Raw genomic sequence first — 16871 nt, forward strand, 5'->3', positions numbered from 1 at the left:
GAGGCTCACTATTAAAAGAGAAACCACAGTAGATGTCAGTGAGATCATCAAACTTAAAGTGATGTCTTTTAAAACAATCTCAATTCTTAATGGAGTCGATTAATGATGGTAAAAAAAGTGAAGAGGGATTTTATATACTTAAGCGGTGAAATGAAACACACAGACTGTGTTAACAACAGTGAGTGTTTGGGAGATTGAAGTGACAGTTTCCTCAAATCACCACAAGGTGGGAGTAGTGAGCTTTTCAAATAGAGGGTCTGCTTTTTCTTGAATAATTTGATGGCACTCCAGAATGTAATAATATTTATGTGAAGTGTTTACATGCTCAGTTTAGTTTAAAGGCTGTTCCAAACCGTGACTCAGTTTCATGTCAAAAACCTAAGTGTGTGCAATTATTCTTTGTTTGTTTGTGTCTTTGCACGTGTCTGTGTGCCTGTGTGCCTGTGTGTGTGTCTGTGTGTCTGTGTGTGTGTGTCTGTGTGTGTGTGTCTGTGTGCGTGTCTGTCAGGTGAGTGGAGATGAAGGATTAAAGGCAGCACAAGTCAGGCTATTCTTAGCCGACGCAGAATAAACTCAGCAGTGATTTTTCTTGCTTTGGGTAAACATACCGACAACAGCAGCAGGTGGAGCAGAACAGATGCAGAGCAGAGGCCACTTTAGCAGCTCTGTGCGCTGACAGGCCTGCCTGCACTACATGTAAATACAGTAAATGCGAACACAGAGCCCTGATGCCACTGAGAAAACGAATGAGCTCTGTGATCTGACCCCCAGTGGGTGTCCTGCGGTGCCTCAGAGATGGGATTATTTACGGGTGTTTGCAAAGCCTTGAAATGAGCATGTACAGTGAGCGGATGAGCACGATTGTGAGGTTTGTGAGTGGTTAGCTCAAAGAGGTGCACGCATGCCTTTGGTAATCATAAACCAGAGAGATGTGAAGGCTGTAATCACATTCCACATAGTTAGAAAGCTACTGCAGCACATATATTATCATTCACAGCACTAACTTGGTGTCTGTCTCTCCTTCCTCCTGTGGGCAAAGAAAAGGAGTGAATGGAAAGGGTTGAAGCCAAGGAGGAGCATGAATAGACCGGTTTAAGATACAGAAAGTAGTCCCAAACACATGTCGTTGAAGTGAAAGGCCCTTCTGAGAGAATGTACACTGAGGAAAGCACTGAAGGCTCAAACACACCATGCATGTCAGGATAAAGAACACACACATGCTGCAACAAATACACTTTACCTCCAAGCTGGCAGTCCAAGATTTGTGACGATAGAAAGTTTGAAAAGATAGCAGAGTGATGCACTAAACTTTAAACAAAAGAAAATATACTAAAGGAGTTTTAAGAAGCTAGAAGTGTGAAGTTGCGTGCTCACATAAAGCCACCAAAAGCAGACCTCTGTGACCTATTTTTTCAGGTGAACTCGACTAAAATATGAATGTCAAATCACTTAAACCTGTCTCAGTGCTCTGTAACCCAACCTGTGAGCCAAATCCCTGCCGATGAAGCCCAGTCGAGCCAAAGCTAGCTCTGTCTTCGGTCCCTGAAAGCGCAGATCTGCCAGGATTCTGCCTAATTAGAAACAAGTGCTACACCAGTGGTGCTTGTTGGGCAGACTGTGCGTTTGGCAGAGCTGCAAAGCCCACTGCTCGATTACAGATAGGCAGTAGCATCATTTACCGTGTTGTCTAGACTCTGTTCCCTTTCCAGTTGCCCCTGTAGAAGATTTGAACAAGATGTGCAGCATGCCTGGGATTTTCTTTGAGTGCAGCTGTGTGAAAACATGGGTGATGGGCTGTTTCAATGTTGGCTTTTCAAATTAGACACATATTCTGGGCTGAAATGGGGCATGAGGAGATACAGGAAGAACATGAGGGGATATTTAGTTTACTGTGGAACATTACACCAGGTGAACCACAACCCCTTCTGAACCTGCAGACTGACCAGTGTGTGTATGATATATCAGACACAGCTCGTTCGGACTGAGTAATCTGATTGGACAAGAGGTAATCCATCAATGCTGATATAGTGTATAGCAGCACTGTTACTTTAAACTGTGTAACACTACAACTTAGATCCTCTGATTAACGCTGGTTAACAGTTTAGCAAAGTTGTTGTTTTTTTGGACTTGGATGATGGATGGAAGCAGAGAAGAATGTACTTAACAGGACATAGCTGGTCGGACTAAACATGTGGAAGTACACAAAGAAGGAGGAGTGCAGGAAACTGTTTGTTTGTCTTGGCAAGAGTCCACAATGAATCAAGTTGTGGTACGTGTTGTGTTTAAAACATTTTAGAAAGTATCCGTCTTACTTGTGACTTTTCCCACAGTATGCTGCTTGTAGACACATTGTACAAAAGCAATATCACACTCCAGGTTGCACTGTTATACTGAATATCAGCACGACTGTGATCACATCAGCACTGATTCAGTCGTGCTGATATTCAGAGATATAGCACTCCCTCTCATGTCATAGTACACGAATACAAGCATTGATGGTGAAGTTGATCCACACACTGCAGGTTTTGGGAAGCCATGTAAGAGAAAACATCTGATACCTGAGTTTTATAAGTAGTACCTGGTTTTGATAGCTGGTACCTACCCATTGAAGTTCTCTGTCAGCCCCTGGCTCTCAAAAAGACCTCGTCTCTGTCCCAAAGCCACCTCACAAGCATTGGAAGAGGAGTACAGGTTGATGGGCGTGTTATAGACGGAGGACTGTGGGACATTAGAGTTGGGAGGGGGGGCTGTCACTCTCGCTGGTGAGGAGGAGTTAGACGAGGAGGAAGAGGAGTAAGGGGAAGCGAAGGGGGAGCGACCAGAGCTGGGCTTTGGGACTGAGCTGGCTAGAGTTGAGTCCGGGGGAGCTGGGCTCGACTTCAGCGGAAACGGAGGCTGTGGTTGAGAAGGGGCAGCTGGCGTGAAAGCGGAGGATGCAGAGGGAATAGTTGCTACTTTGGGGGCGTCCGGGGTGGAGGAAGCTGTGATCACACCGCCACCAGCACCGAAAGGCCGGGCGGTTTTGTTGTAAAGAGGGTTGGGCTGACTGGATGGCTTGGTGTATGTGGTGCTCGAGGCAGGGTGAGTGATGGGGACAGGCTTTATGATTTCCTGAGGTTCATCCTGCATTAAAGGTGGAGACACGACATGCACACACAACAAATCCAAAATCAAACTCATGCATGTAAACAAGCATTACCAAAGGCACTGCACAGCAACTGCATCAAAATCAAACTGAATAAAAAGTCATGCCTGTGTCATACATGATGTTCTATAAGATGTGACCACTCAGATCAGGTATGCATGCTAAGCCAATGTGGGTTCTGACATAATCTCAGAGGGGCGCAATAACCATGCTCACTCTTAATGAACTGGTGTAATAGTTTAAACATATTATATTCAATTTTGAGCTAATTCTTATTTGTCTTTTGAATATTTTTCTTCTTACCTTAGGCACTCCATTCTTGGGGGCGCTCGACGGTCTGTAAGACAGAAAGAAAAGTTTGAAAGTGTGAATTTAATCCTCAGTGTCAGAGCGTTCATAAAATGTCAAACAAGGGGACATTTCTTCACTGAAATGCATTACTGTCTTATAATAACATAAAACAGCGTAATTTACCATAAATAAAGAAATATTATGACAGTGCTGGATTACATCTATTTAGCAAAGTTCAAACTTTGGAACTTGGCATTTGTTGACCGGACTGACTGGAAAGAAATGGCACTCTGAAAAGCAGGAAATGTTCAAAGCTGTGTGTTTTGGAAAAAGGTTAAAAATAATTCTGTCATTTCTCATCATGGTGCTAAAACATGCAAAACCACCACTCTGTGTGAACGCTCTCTACTTCTTCTGCTTCTCCCCGTGAAGGCCGCCGTTGAAGTGTGGCATATTTCTGATTTACACTTATGATGGAAGCAGCTGCCTCACTTTTATCACCGTTGGGAGAGGAGGGTGGTCTGTTTGTCTGTTCTTTTGAGAAGTCCTGGAGAGAAACTAGAATAAACCTCTCAAATGTATCTCTTGATTTAACATGAGATGCATGCTTGCCAGGTAATTAAGATCTTAAAGCTATCCCATTAGTTAAGTGCTAACACCCAAATCAAGACAGGTTCCATTGTTCACAGTGTGTCCTATATTTGGTCTAGACATGCACACAATGCGCCCCTGATCCCTCATTAGAAAACATAACAACAACAAAAAGACCAGACAGTGAGTCAGCAAGGCCGGTTCTGGATCAGGACCTCTGGTATGTCCTGCTGGGGTCTCTTTCTTCTGCCATATTAGGAAAACAATCAACAAACATATTTCCTCTCTGTCTGAGCCTGGCACCGAGTTAATAAGAAGCCACACCCTCCGACCAGATGTTGATCTGTGCCCATACTTCCATCAACAGTTTTCCACTTAGCAGCTAATATAGACTATGCTTATTTTCCAGTATGCTTGTAATATTGGACATGCTTATGGAGAAGCAGCATGCTGTGCCAGGGAAAACAGTAAAAGGTCCAAAGATCAAACAGCACATTCCGTCACAAACAGGGCTCAGTCTGAATGAAACTGTGTGCGTCTGACATGAGCGGCCCAGTGCGGGCGGATTCACTCTCTATCTGTCTTTTCCCAGATCAGACTGAACAAACATTTTCTGGGGTGGTCCCGCTAACATCTGCTCGGCTCAGCCCCTCTGTGCTGTCCTACTCCCTGCCGGGCTGGACCTACTTTTAATCTGCTGTGACAATGAGACAAACACTGGGTGAGCGAGGAGTGAGTGTGTGGGCCCAAAATTACACTTTGGACTCAAAGTGTGAATGCACAAGGGTAAACTCAATTTAGCTGGAGAACATCATAAAACTGACAAATCTGACATGCTGGACGCGTTTATTTGAGGATTTTGAATACTGATAACTGCATCAGTTATATTTAAACCTTTAGACCAATATGTAAAGTCAAAAAGCATTTCTAGATTAAAAAACTGTGAAACAAAAATGTGTTTGTTTCATTGTCCTCTGGGACGTCTGTAATAGTTTTGGATTCTACAGAAAAACGTATAACCTGTAGGCGGGGGGCTGGATTGGAGTTTGGCTTGAGTTGAGTTGAGTGAGTTGAGTTGAGTTGAGTTGAGTTGAGTTGAGTTGGCTAGCATACAGGTTTATATTTGTAGGACATTTGTAGTCTAAGTAGTATTGACCAATCATGTATTAGCAGGCTTTGGTGTGTGCAGGACCAGAGGGAGGCAATTGAAGGAAAAATGCAATCCGCTTTGGACATTACCCTGGTTATCTGACTATGATTTATACAGCTCTATCAACAGATATCTGCATGCAAGTCAAGCTAACAAACTGTTCTAGATCAAACATTTCAACTTGGCCAGCAAATCTGCGTGAAAGCCAATCATAATTTGGATTTCCTCAATTCCTGGAATGCATCAGAAATTATTCTTCTAACTTCTGTTGTTTTTTCTCCTCTTGGAAACATACCTGATAAAGCTTTTTACTTTTCAAACGCCTTGTTCGTGTTTTAATTGGATATCTTGCTGCTGCTTTTAAATCACTCTTAAAAACTTACTTTTATAGAAAGGCATTTTTAGAATAAATTTGCTGATTTTAATTTTTGTTTTGTTTATAATTTGTTTTATTCTGAATCTAGTTTTACTGTTTTATTGGCTCAATTGTTTGATTAACTGTGATTTCAGCACAACCTCACTGTATTTTTCATGCACTTTTAACAGTTCAGGTCCTACCACTAATGTTTTTCCTTGCTTTTAATGCTATTTTAATCTCCCTGTCTATTTGTTGTGAAGCACTTTGTAACTGTGTTTTGAAGGGTGCTATATACATAAATGTATATCTTTGGACTCATTAAATGCAAAGAAATTAAAAGAAAATATTTCTTTTGCAGGGCTTGTACCACAGAAGAAAGCCAGGGTTGACACGCCTGTGTATCAGTTTGTAGTGTTAACAGTGAAGCTGAGACTCACCCGAAACAGAAACCTCCAGCGATGTGAAAAGGCCAAAGTGACTGCGTAAGTTTTTAGCTGGAGGGGTGTATTTGCTTTTGATCTGAACTGCTTCTCAAGTTGCTAACTGGGCTGTAAAAAATGCAGGCCATAATAAAGGTAGTCTTGGCTGGAAATCTTCTATAAGTAACCACTAGTGACAATATTGCTGTCAGACAGTGCTCAGTGTTTTAAAGGCTGTCTTTTTATTAAAAAGTCTGCTCATTGAGGAAAGCCATGACTGCATAGGGAATAGGTTATGATGCAATTTTTGGCAAACAATTAATACCATATTTGCAAACATGTACTGCGTTTGTACTACGAACACATTCAGTAGCAGAGAGAAATCTTGCCCCTGTTAAAGATACAGTTCTGGCTTTTCTCAGAACAGAACGCACTTCAGCTGGTTCCTCCTAATCTAATCAGGATGCCTTGTTTTATTACATTACAGATGCTGATATCAGCAACATCTATTTATGGACCACATTGGAAGACTATAAATCTATCTGAAAAGATAAACAGTATGTGCGGGATATAAGGAAAGAAATAATCTTGACAGCTATAGTGAGTGAGTAGGTAAAGGAAAGTGGCTGAGTGTTTTATATCATCATGGACTTGTATGTGCACCCATTCTGTCACACACAGAAAATTAGAGAAAGAGGAGGTTAACCAGAGCAATAAGCCTGAGGGAAAAGCACACTGACGCATTTCCACCCTGTCTCTTAAAGAGCCAAGAGAAACAGTGCGGCGTATGGCATTTGACTGCATGATGGAGAGGCTGAAAGACACAGCTTTTTCACCACACACACGTCTCACCAGCTTACAGACTTACATATGCATTTTTCAACACGGTGGGAAAGCTGCAAAAATAAATGCAGCCTTCGATTTTCACAGAATGTTTTCTTCGCTCCACTTTTACAACACAAGGAGACCTATTTCTGTCTTTAAAAAAAGAAAGATGAAAAGTTAACCTTGATGAAAATAAAGTTATCATGTTACATCATAGTTATGAGTTTAAAGTCTTGGGTTAAAGTTAATATAAGATTAAAGTCAATGAAATGAGGTAAAGAGTCAAGATTATGGGAAATTATTATTAGAAAAAGGTCACAATTTTAAGAAGAAAGTAATTCATGATGAAGATAAAAAGGCAAAACTAAGCTATTAAAAGTCAGAGTTATATAAAAAACAAAGTAAGACGTGAAAAAGTCACAATTTTGAGGATAAAAAGACAATACAAAGTTTTAAGAATGAGATAAAAAAGTAGTTACAATGAAAGAGTTAAAAGGTAGGGGTAAAAAGACAAGATACATAGCACAATCATTAGAGAAATGTCTTAATTATAAGAGAAAGCCAAATTTAGGACAATCTAAAGTCAAAACTACACAATAAAAAAGTCATAGTTGTGTAAGAAGTCTAAATGAGAAGAGAAAACAGTTCTAAATATGAGATACAAAGGAATTAAACCAAAATAGATCAAGAGCTAAATTTGGGGGGAATAAAAGTGGCAATTAAATAAATGTAATCATTCTCAGAAAGAAGTCATGACAATTAGATAAAAAGAACATTAGGATAAAAGAACTATGTGATTTTAAAGTCAAAGTGATTATATAAAGGCGTAAATAAAAGAGAAAAACTCAAAAGTATTAGATTAAGATAAGATTAGATAAGATAAGAAATACTTTATTAATCCCCCATTGGGAAAATTACTTTGTCCAAGCCGCTTACAACACGGGACAGGGGAAAACAACAATTGTACTTACATAGTTAAAAATATAAGACGAAGACGAAGACGAAGACTAAGACTAAGACTAAGACTAAGACTAAGACTAAGACTAAGACTAAGACGAAGACGAAGACGAAGACGAAGACGAAGACGAAGACGAAGACGAAGAAGAAGAAGAAGAAGAAGAAGAAGAAGAAGAAGAAGAAGAAGAAGAAGAGGAAGAAGAGGAAGAAGAAGAAGAAGAAGAAGAAGAAGATTTATGATAAAATTAAATAAAATAGAATTAAATTAAATTAAGCAAATATTATAGATTAAAGGTTGAAGTTTAAGATACAAGTCATAATTATGGAATAAAAATTCAAAGTTATGAAATTCAAATGATGAGATTGAAAGCCCTAATAAGGATAAATATAAGAACTTTTCGTTTCACAATTATGACCTTTTATCTCTTAACTGTCACTTTTATTCCAAAACATAACAGTTTATCTCATTATTATGACTATCTTATAATCATAGTGTTTTAAGTTAGAATTTTGTTAATATATTATATTTTATACTTTAATGATTTTGACTTTTACCCCTTTTTAATGAGATGTTGGTGTAAGGTTTTATTTCTAGGCCATTCATCAAATGTTCCATAAAGACCTCATTAATGCTCTTCTGAAATACTCTTTCCCAGTCTGTCACTGTTTTATTCTACACATTTAATGTTGACTTCCATCACGTTGGAGCAGACTTCGGCTCAGTTGTTAATACAGGTCATAAAAAGTATGTCAAAGATTGGAATAAGCCTGAAACCTTGTTGGAGATCTGACATCTCGTATTGAACTCTATTGATATATGACAAAACTCTGTTGGGGATCGGGAAAACACTAAATGTTTTTACAGATTTACCACCTCGTGAAATTTGTAACCAAAGCATTGCAAAGAAAAAAAACATTGGAAAGCAAAACAAAAACTTCCAACAGAGAGATTTGGAAAGAGCCGGTGGAAAACAACCTCGCTCTGTGTTTTCTGAGCAGCCAGCCTATCCGCTCAGTGGCAAAACTCACAGCTTGCATTTGGCCCATTACCTCTTATATTTCCCATGTTCCCTTCTCTTTAACTGCTCCCTCATATTTCACTTAAAATGAGCATTTTGGCAGGACAGATTTTGAACTTTTAAGAAGAGCTCACATGGATGTTACTTAAAAGAACAGAGGTGGAGATTTAAAACAGTGACAGCGCTAACAATAACAGTACCATGGCTGCTATTTCCAGACTAAAAGCTTATTAACATTTAACTGGACAGCCTGTTGCTGCTGTCAGTTGCCTGGATACTTCACTAACACGGCTATAGCGCGTGCCTTATGTGTGTGTCCACGTGTCAAGTGAGAACTCTGTGCTCTTGTCCATATCAGCGGTCACATGCAGCGATAACTGGGGGCATTCATACCATTTGTTTCAATGTGTCCTGTCATGCCCCTCTACAGAAACTCCCTGGTCATGTGTGTTCTTGTTGGCAAGCAAATAGTGGAATAAAGGTTAACCACAAGACTAGACAATAAGAAATTCAGTAAGGGGTTATAAGAGTTTTACTGCAGATCAGATCTCTGGACACAGAAACCACTCAGAATAAACTGCAGCTCTAGTTCAATTGTCTTTTCAATGCAGGTCCAAGTTGCTAAAACAAACTTCTATCCCTGATTTTTTCATTTGACCACTACGCCACATCTGGTTAAGGCAGCCAGGAGTCAAACAGACTGTGGGAGATATTGCATTGTCCTCTGCTTCATCCTGGTACATACCATGAGAACTCCTGGGTGTACAATGTCCATGTAGGAGAGTATCTGTAGATTTAACCCCCAGCTGCCTAGCTCAGTTGTGTAAAGCTACGATATTAAGCCTGGGGGTACAAGACAAAAGTAACATCTGCCTCATGTACTGTGGAGCTTCAGTGGGACGGTCCAACAGGTATCTTTTAACAAGAGAGAAAAAGAAAATGAGGTTTTAATGGCTAAAAGGAACTTCGAAAGGAGTGTAAAATTTTGGATTATCCTTTCTATCACACAGCAATGCATTCCACACAATAGAGTGATTTTGCATGACCCAAAAGCCTAACAAGGCCCTCAGTAACATATTTTCAAGGCATAAACACACACGCTGATAGCTGATACTAATTATTTTATAGAAAAGAGATGTGGTTTAAATGGCAGAGCCAGCAGTGTTGATTGTCATTGAGGTTTTGGAACCAGGTGCAGCCACCAGCCGCACACTTTGGGGAGTGGAGTTTCATTGCTCCACGCTGCATATTTCATTGACAATAAATAAACATCAATTATCATACTTTCCTAAGGAGGCTTCCCACGGCCGGCTGGTGCAGCTGACTCTTGGCTGCTCGGCCCATTTCCATCCGGTAATAGTAGAACAAAAAGTACCCGTAAAATTCACTCATTACTGCAGGTCATTCAGAACGACTGCACAAACACATTAACAACGGATGATCAAAAGCATGAGCTGTTAAAATCACGAACAGACTGTTACCAACTCTTAAACTGTAGAGCAAAACAACCTGTTCTGTTTATAATACCAGAAGTATTGGCATCAGTTAGCGGTTTATGGAAGAGGGGTTTTCAGGGAATGGCCTCCAGTGTGCATGAACTCCCCACCACCCCCAAAAACTCTCAGTGGCAGGTGTGGGGGGTTACAAAGGTGTTGGATAAACAGGTTGTAAGGTTAAACTGCTTCAAACAGGGACAGTTTCAGAGACATCACTTATTGGTTTCTGAAGGAGCTTTAAAGTGCACCAATGGCAGCTCATCATATTGGCAAAGCTGACTCAACCTAACTTTCACTAGAGCTAAGGCAAGCTTTTGGCCTCCTGACACAGCTACAATCGCAGCTGTCTGTCACAACAGTCACACCCCTAAATATGCAAATATATGCATAACTCTTAGTGTACATATAATCTTAACAGTTACAGAAACATTCATCTCCATTGGGTGTGTTTCAGTCAAGAAATAATCTAATCAGATCAAAGCAGGTTTTGTACCAGTCAGTAAATTCTGCTGTAAAGGTTGCCACTTCTGTAAGCAGCTTTTTGGACATTTGAATGCAGAAAATTTTCTTGTAACTTTTTGGATAACTTTTAAGCATAGACTGTATAAATAACGGACGTAGTATCCATCTGTTTCTGAAGTGCTGTTTTGAAGCTAATATTAGATATGCTGAACTGCTGTCGAGCTAGTGTGAGGTAAAGAGGCGGGCTTTGAGCTTCCCAGCCAACAGCTACAGTGTTCCCGTCTGTCTGTCAAGTCAGCTGTGCCTCTCATAATGAAAAACTTAATATCTTTGAAATTGTCACGTTAGAAAAAAAATCACCCCCCCTACAGTGTGTACCTATCGTGTAATGAGCTATCCAGACTACACTCGTTTTTTGTACCAGGCTGTAAACATGTTTATTTCTGCTGTAAAGATCGGCTTTTTTAAAATTGGTGCGTATGTGGTTCCGGTACTTTCAGAGCCAGCCCCAAGTGGACACTTGGGGAACTGCAGTTTATAACACTTCCGCATTGGCTTCAGTTTTTGCGTCCGGAGGCTGCCGCTTACTTTTAACCTACATCTTTCTTGTTCATTTATTTGTCTTTATAGACAGAGGAATTTACTTCACCCATGTACTTCATGTCAGTCCTACATTTCGCAGTGCCCCCAGTGGCCACATGGTTAAAAATAAACCCTTGATGTGCCTCTAACCACCACACACTGCTTTAATATCTTTCCCTGAGAACACACTCCTGGAAGAGGAAAGCCTGGTTTCTCAGTCTGTCACGAAACACACAACACCTCTTCACTCATTCAGACTCATCTGGACAGTACATTCATGCTTTACTGCGTAGCAGAGCTACAGGATGGGGAGAGTACTTTGAGAAAGCCCATTTCCTCCCTTATGAGAACATGTTGTCCCATTGCTTAGCAACAGGGAAATAACTCAAACATAACCGCATCAATGACTGCATCTCCTTCTTTTGCTGAGACAATATACGGAAGCCCTGAAAATGACACGTCAGTGTTTTTGATTGCAAACTTCATTGTAGATTACCACATCACTAGCCGTTGGAGTTATGTCACAGTCGTTTTATAGCCTCTTCTTTTTGACACACTACACTACTTAATGAACAACTGCAGTGTTATCTCCTTCAGACTTTGTGCTATAAAATCAAACCTAACTTAAAGACAGACTTCATTGTTTCTCCTCCAACAGAGAAATCAGAGCACATCTGTGTAAGAGCTCGTGTGAATATTTCACTTAGGAACAGTTTTTAATGAATAACTTATAATGTAAATACATTTAAGATTGTAGTGTAACTTCTCACTCTGATGAAGTCATTTTACACACCTGCACCATGCAGCACAAAGTGTCTATTCAAGGAATGAAGAATGCAGACTATGACCATGTGACATAATAGTACGAAACTGTAGTCACATTCATCACGTCTTGGCACTCTGGGAATGTTTTCTATGACGGAAATAGTAAGTTTCAGTCAGTAACAGTGACCACCTAACACATAAATCAAACGTCATCTCACTGCCTACGAGTATTAATGCATCTGTTGTTGTATTTGGTGTAATTTGTTAACCTTTGTGGAATTTGTTAACCTTTGTGGAAGGTGTAGGTATTTCTTTGTTTGAACACTGACAGCATCAAAAAGCTGTAAATAAATTCTTTGTTTGCACACACCTGGCTAATAAAACAGACTCTGAACTGGAAACATGGGTGGAGAAAGCTTTGCTTTGCAGAGATCATTATCAAAGTATTCTTGAGTTATGTATAGGGGTAGAAGAGATCAGTGTGGATGTGAACTGTTTGAGCGCACTTTTTTAAGCCTTCTTTGCACTTTAACCATAGACCTAAATCCTGAATCCAAAATAAAAAGAATCTAAAGAATGTACTCTTTAACACTGTAAAATGTCTCTCAAACTCTTTACATCACTAAATAAAGACATAAAATGTTAATTTAATACAAAGTACCTCCTAAAAATGCAACCAGACATGGATCAAACACCACTCATGTTGTATTTGTGAGTAGGGAGCGTTTGTTGTTCAGTGGTGGTGGATTTCTCGTTACAGTTACTCGTACTTTGAGATGAGAATCTTTGATGTTTCATTGTGCATCCATTCCCCGCTGTAGATTACATGCAGCTGGGCTACAGAGCTATTTTCGGACCATTTTCCCACGATTAAAGCACAGAGGCTCCTTTCTGCTTTGATGTGGTGATGGAATGACACGACATGCAACCAGGCTTTTTTTTTTGTCAGTCAACATGTTTTACAGCTAGCGTGCTTTGCCTTCATTTGTATGGGTTTGACACTGAGGCCGCTTTCTTACATACCAAGGCTGCAGAAAAATGCACTGTGTTTGTCTTGATTGCTTGTTGTCAGGATCACTCTTTTTTGATTTAGCCTTCTTCAAGTTAAAATAAATAAAGTGTACTATGTGGTACTTTCTGAGCTTGGTGAAGAGATTTTAGACATTAAGTAGTTTTCTTTGGACTGTAACCTTCCCTGGTGGACTTCTGCTGAATCCTTGTTTTCTTTCCTTTGAAGCAAGTCCTCAGGAACAAAGCGCCCCCATTTAAAGTGCTCCTGATGCTAGCACTAAAGCTTTAGTAGACACAGGAGCACAGAAAAGGATGTCCTTTCTTTCATAATGGAAGAAGCAGAGAAGCAGACTTTGAAGACTTTTAGACTCTTCAAAGAACTCTCCTGTAATTTCACACAGTTTACATGGTTTCTTATAACACTTTTTGTCTAATCTTTGGATTTAAACTCAAGTTCCATAGATTTGTAACAAATATGTTATAAACTGTGATACTACACTTTGAAGTTCTTCCATTGTTTCATAAAATCTTAATTTGCAGAACACAAAAGGAACCTCTTTAAATGTATAGTTATCTAATAAAAAAATCAAATAATTATACATGCAAATCAAAAATCAATCCTTACACAGAACAAAACATTTCAAAACATCATGTAGGATGTTGAGGATGAAGCTGTTTAAAAAACACTGTTCTGTTTTGTTTGCACAACCAGAGTTTGTGTTTATGTGTTAAACTGTTACCTCTGTAGAGTGAGGCTCAGGGAGCCTGTGCAGGCCTTGATCTTGTTCTGGGCCTCCAGGTGATTCATGCTCTCTGTGGAAACGCCGTCAATGGACAGGATGATGTCTCCAATGCTAATCTTGGCTTTGGCTGCCTTCCCTCCATCAGTGAGCTGCAATGACAAACAAAACATTTTTCAGTGTTTTAGTATATTCAAGAAATCACTCAGTTAACATTTCTAACTTTGGAGTTTGTGAAATTTAAAGCATAAGAAGAAGGTTTTAAAACAAAAATGTTATGAATGCATAATCGGTTCATTTACTTCCTGTAATCACCAAGCATTGTGTTCTCTTTTCCGTTTCCTGCCTTATGTAACATTTGTCAGATAAGATAGGCAATTTACTCTCTTCAAACATCATAACATCCATGGGATCCAGGATCTGTGTCCATAAAAACAACCTGCCCTTTAAAAAAACTGACCAAAGGTTTTCATTGAACCAACAAGACTAGGTTACTCTCAAAATGTAAGTATTTTGTCAAAAATCCAATCAGTAATCCTTACTTGTATTTAAATGCTAAGAATCACAGCATCAAGTTGTTAATTGTGCCTTGACCATTTGCACAACTATATTTAAGAAATTTGACTCTTCAGACATTTCACCAAATTCACGCAGCGGCTATTTTATCCATCACACTTGGGGTTCAAAGTTCAAATGCTGTCAAGATGTTGTGCCGCTGTATGCCATGATTGCTAATTATGTCATCAGAGGATATCCTGTACAAGAGCTTTGTGTCCATTATGTTTTCTGATTTTCTTCATGAGCCAAGCTTTAGTATGTTGAATACTTGCTGTGGAAAAACAGCTTCTTCAAGCTCAATGTATTATAAGCTAAAAATTAAATTTTTGGAAGGGATAATAGCTTGTATACATAAACCCTGGTTTTTGTCAGTGGACTATATCCCTAATCCTTACCTTTGGGCCATTTTGCAATATATCCCCTTGCCCGACCCTAACCCTAACCACTCGGGTTTAATGCCTAACCCTAACCCTTGGTATTGGTCAGAGGTCTTGGTCCCTAACACTAACCTTTGGGACTAATAGTAGGAGATAGCTCAATACTTTTAACATGGAAAATGTAAAAAAGTCAACCCATTTCCAGAGAAACGTTTTTTAAATACTTTCTATCTTTGAAGCCAAGCATGGCAGCAAGGGCTTTAACCTTAAGGCTCCACCACTGTGTCTAGCAATGAAGGGAGGTAGGGTAGGGCTGAGATTTTTCTGGTCCTCCGTCACACTGCATCACGCTTTTTTACACACAGGAAAAAGCGTGATAAAAGCGTGAAAAAAACGGGACGGTGTGATGACTCTACCAGGTGTGGTAATCAAGCAGTGATTACGCAAGGCTGTGCACACCTCATTCGTCTCTCAGCGCACTCTTAAAGTACCCACAAGTACAGTCATGCAGGGCAAGACCATGGGAACAAAAACACACTCTGTTTACGTATTATTTTATGTTGGCTGTCATTTCATCATATCTTTCAGCAATGTGAGGAAACAACTCCAAACTGCTTAAATCCTTACACATTAAAAAAACAGAACCATGGCAAGCACATACATGGATGTGCAGAAGCAGCTCAGGTGAGGCCTTTGATTGTGTTCAGAGACTGAGAATTATAATGAAGAGGACATGTGCTTTATGTCAAACTAAATGAAAGTGTATGGCTTCCACATTGACACAAAGAAATTCTCTGCAAGTTTCTATGAACCAATCAAATTTAAATACATGCAAAGGAAACCTTTACATAATCGACCAGATTGTTCTTTAAAACCCTGGAAAGCAAAACTGGTCTGCAGAGCCTTTTAAGCATATCACAGGGTTCCCACTCTTTTCCAGGACATTTCCAGGACATTTCCAGGACATTTTCGGTGATGATCAAGCTGGTATGACCGTCTAAATTTAGTTCCTAATTTAGTTCCTAAATAGTCTAATATGTTCCTCTCAGTGGAAGTCTACATTGAAAGACATGTAGTCTATGGCTATCAATGAAATAATTTCTTACATACTTAAAAATTATGGCAAATTGATAATAGAATAATGCAACCACAGATGTACAGCACTTCACTTTATTAGTGCAACCAAGTAACAATGATGGGCAACATCTCAGCTTTCTCTTTTCTCAAAAAGAGACCAGCAAAGGAATCAGGAAGCTGCGTTACTGAAATAATTAAATAATAATAATGATCAGAGGATCAGTGCATTAATGACCTAAATAGAACTGAATGACAAAAATGGCCACAAATGTTTCTCAACTCAACTCAAACTCAAAATATACCTGCTTAATCATGATATTCATCCTGCTAAGTGGTCCATATAAAACAAAGCAAATGTCACGTTTTTTTATTTGAGTCACCGTAAACTCTGATAAAATCACACCGGTGTAAAGACACACTCTGTATTTGAAGATCTCTCAGAGGTTTAAAAAAATGTAAACGGTCTTCCTGCATGGCGATGTCTATTATGATCAGCGATGTCTACAACGTGGAGTTTCTGTGCAGCTGTGTCGCTCTTTTTGTTCCGTTTGTTTTCACTATCGGGAGTTTGCACTCCTACTAGCTAGAGCAGGGGTTCTGAAACATTTTGGAGCCAGGGACCCCTTACAGGTGAGAAAATAGTCCATGGCCCCCTCATAATTGTAACACAGATTAAGCACATTAGTGATGTGTCATGATCAAAAGCATCGGCTCTGAGAGTCGATACTTTATAGTGAATCAGAAGAGCCGGCTCGCATCAAGAGAGAGCCGGCTCCCAGTTTTTTCCTTTCACTTCTTAGCTCTCACAGTGCTCAGCCCCAGCTCTGCTCACAGCAGAACTTTGTTTTGATTGGTCAGCATGGCGGCCATGCGGCCAATCATATGTGAGGATATAGGATACAGGTGATGGAGGGGAGGCTGTGTATCCTGGCTTCATCTGTTCCTTCAGAGAGAGTCTTCTTAAAGACCGGGCAAATACTCACTGAGAGGAGAAATCGGATCAGCCCATCCAAGCTGAGGCATCAGATTTTTCTCAATGCCAACCTGA

At 39.8% G+C, this 16871-nt stretch overlaps 1 protein-coding gene across 2 annotated transcripts in view; it reads right to left on the reverse strand.

The window, feature by feature from the left end:
- pdlim5b (PDZ and LIM domain 5b) overlaps window positions 1-16871 on the reverse strand; it is a 52126-nt gene that overhangs the window by 10282 nt on the left and 24973 nt on the right. For both annotated transcript variants that reach the window (XM_034710123.1, XM_034710122.1), the window contains exons 3-5: window positions 13812-13963; window positions 3449-3482; window positions 2603-3123 (exon numbers count right to left, since the gene is read on the reverse strand). In XM_034710123.1, the coding sequence (XP_034566014.1) occupies window positions 2603-3123; window positions 3449-3482; window positions 13812-13963 (707 nt within the window). The remainder of the gene's footprint in view (window positions 1-2602; window positions 3124-3448; window positions 3483-13811; window positions 13964-16871) is intronic.

The sequence above is a fragment of the Notolabrus celidotus genome, chromosome 19 (assembly GCF_009762535.1).
Source record: "Notolabrus celidotus isolate fNotCel1 chromosome 19, fNotCel1.pri, whole genome shotgun sequence".
In the NCBI taxonomy this organism is placed as follows: Eukaryota; Metazoa; Chordata; class Actinopteri; order Labriformes; family Labridae; genus Notolabrus; species Notolabrus celidotus.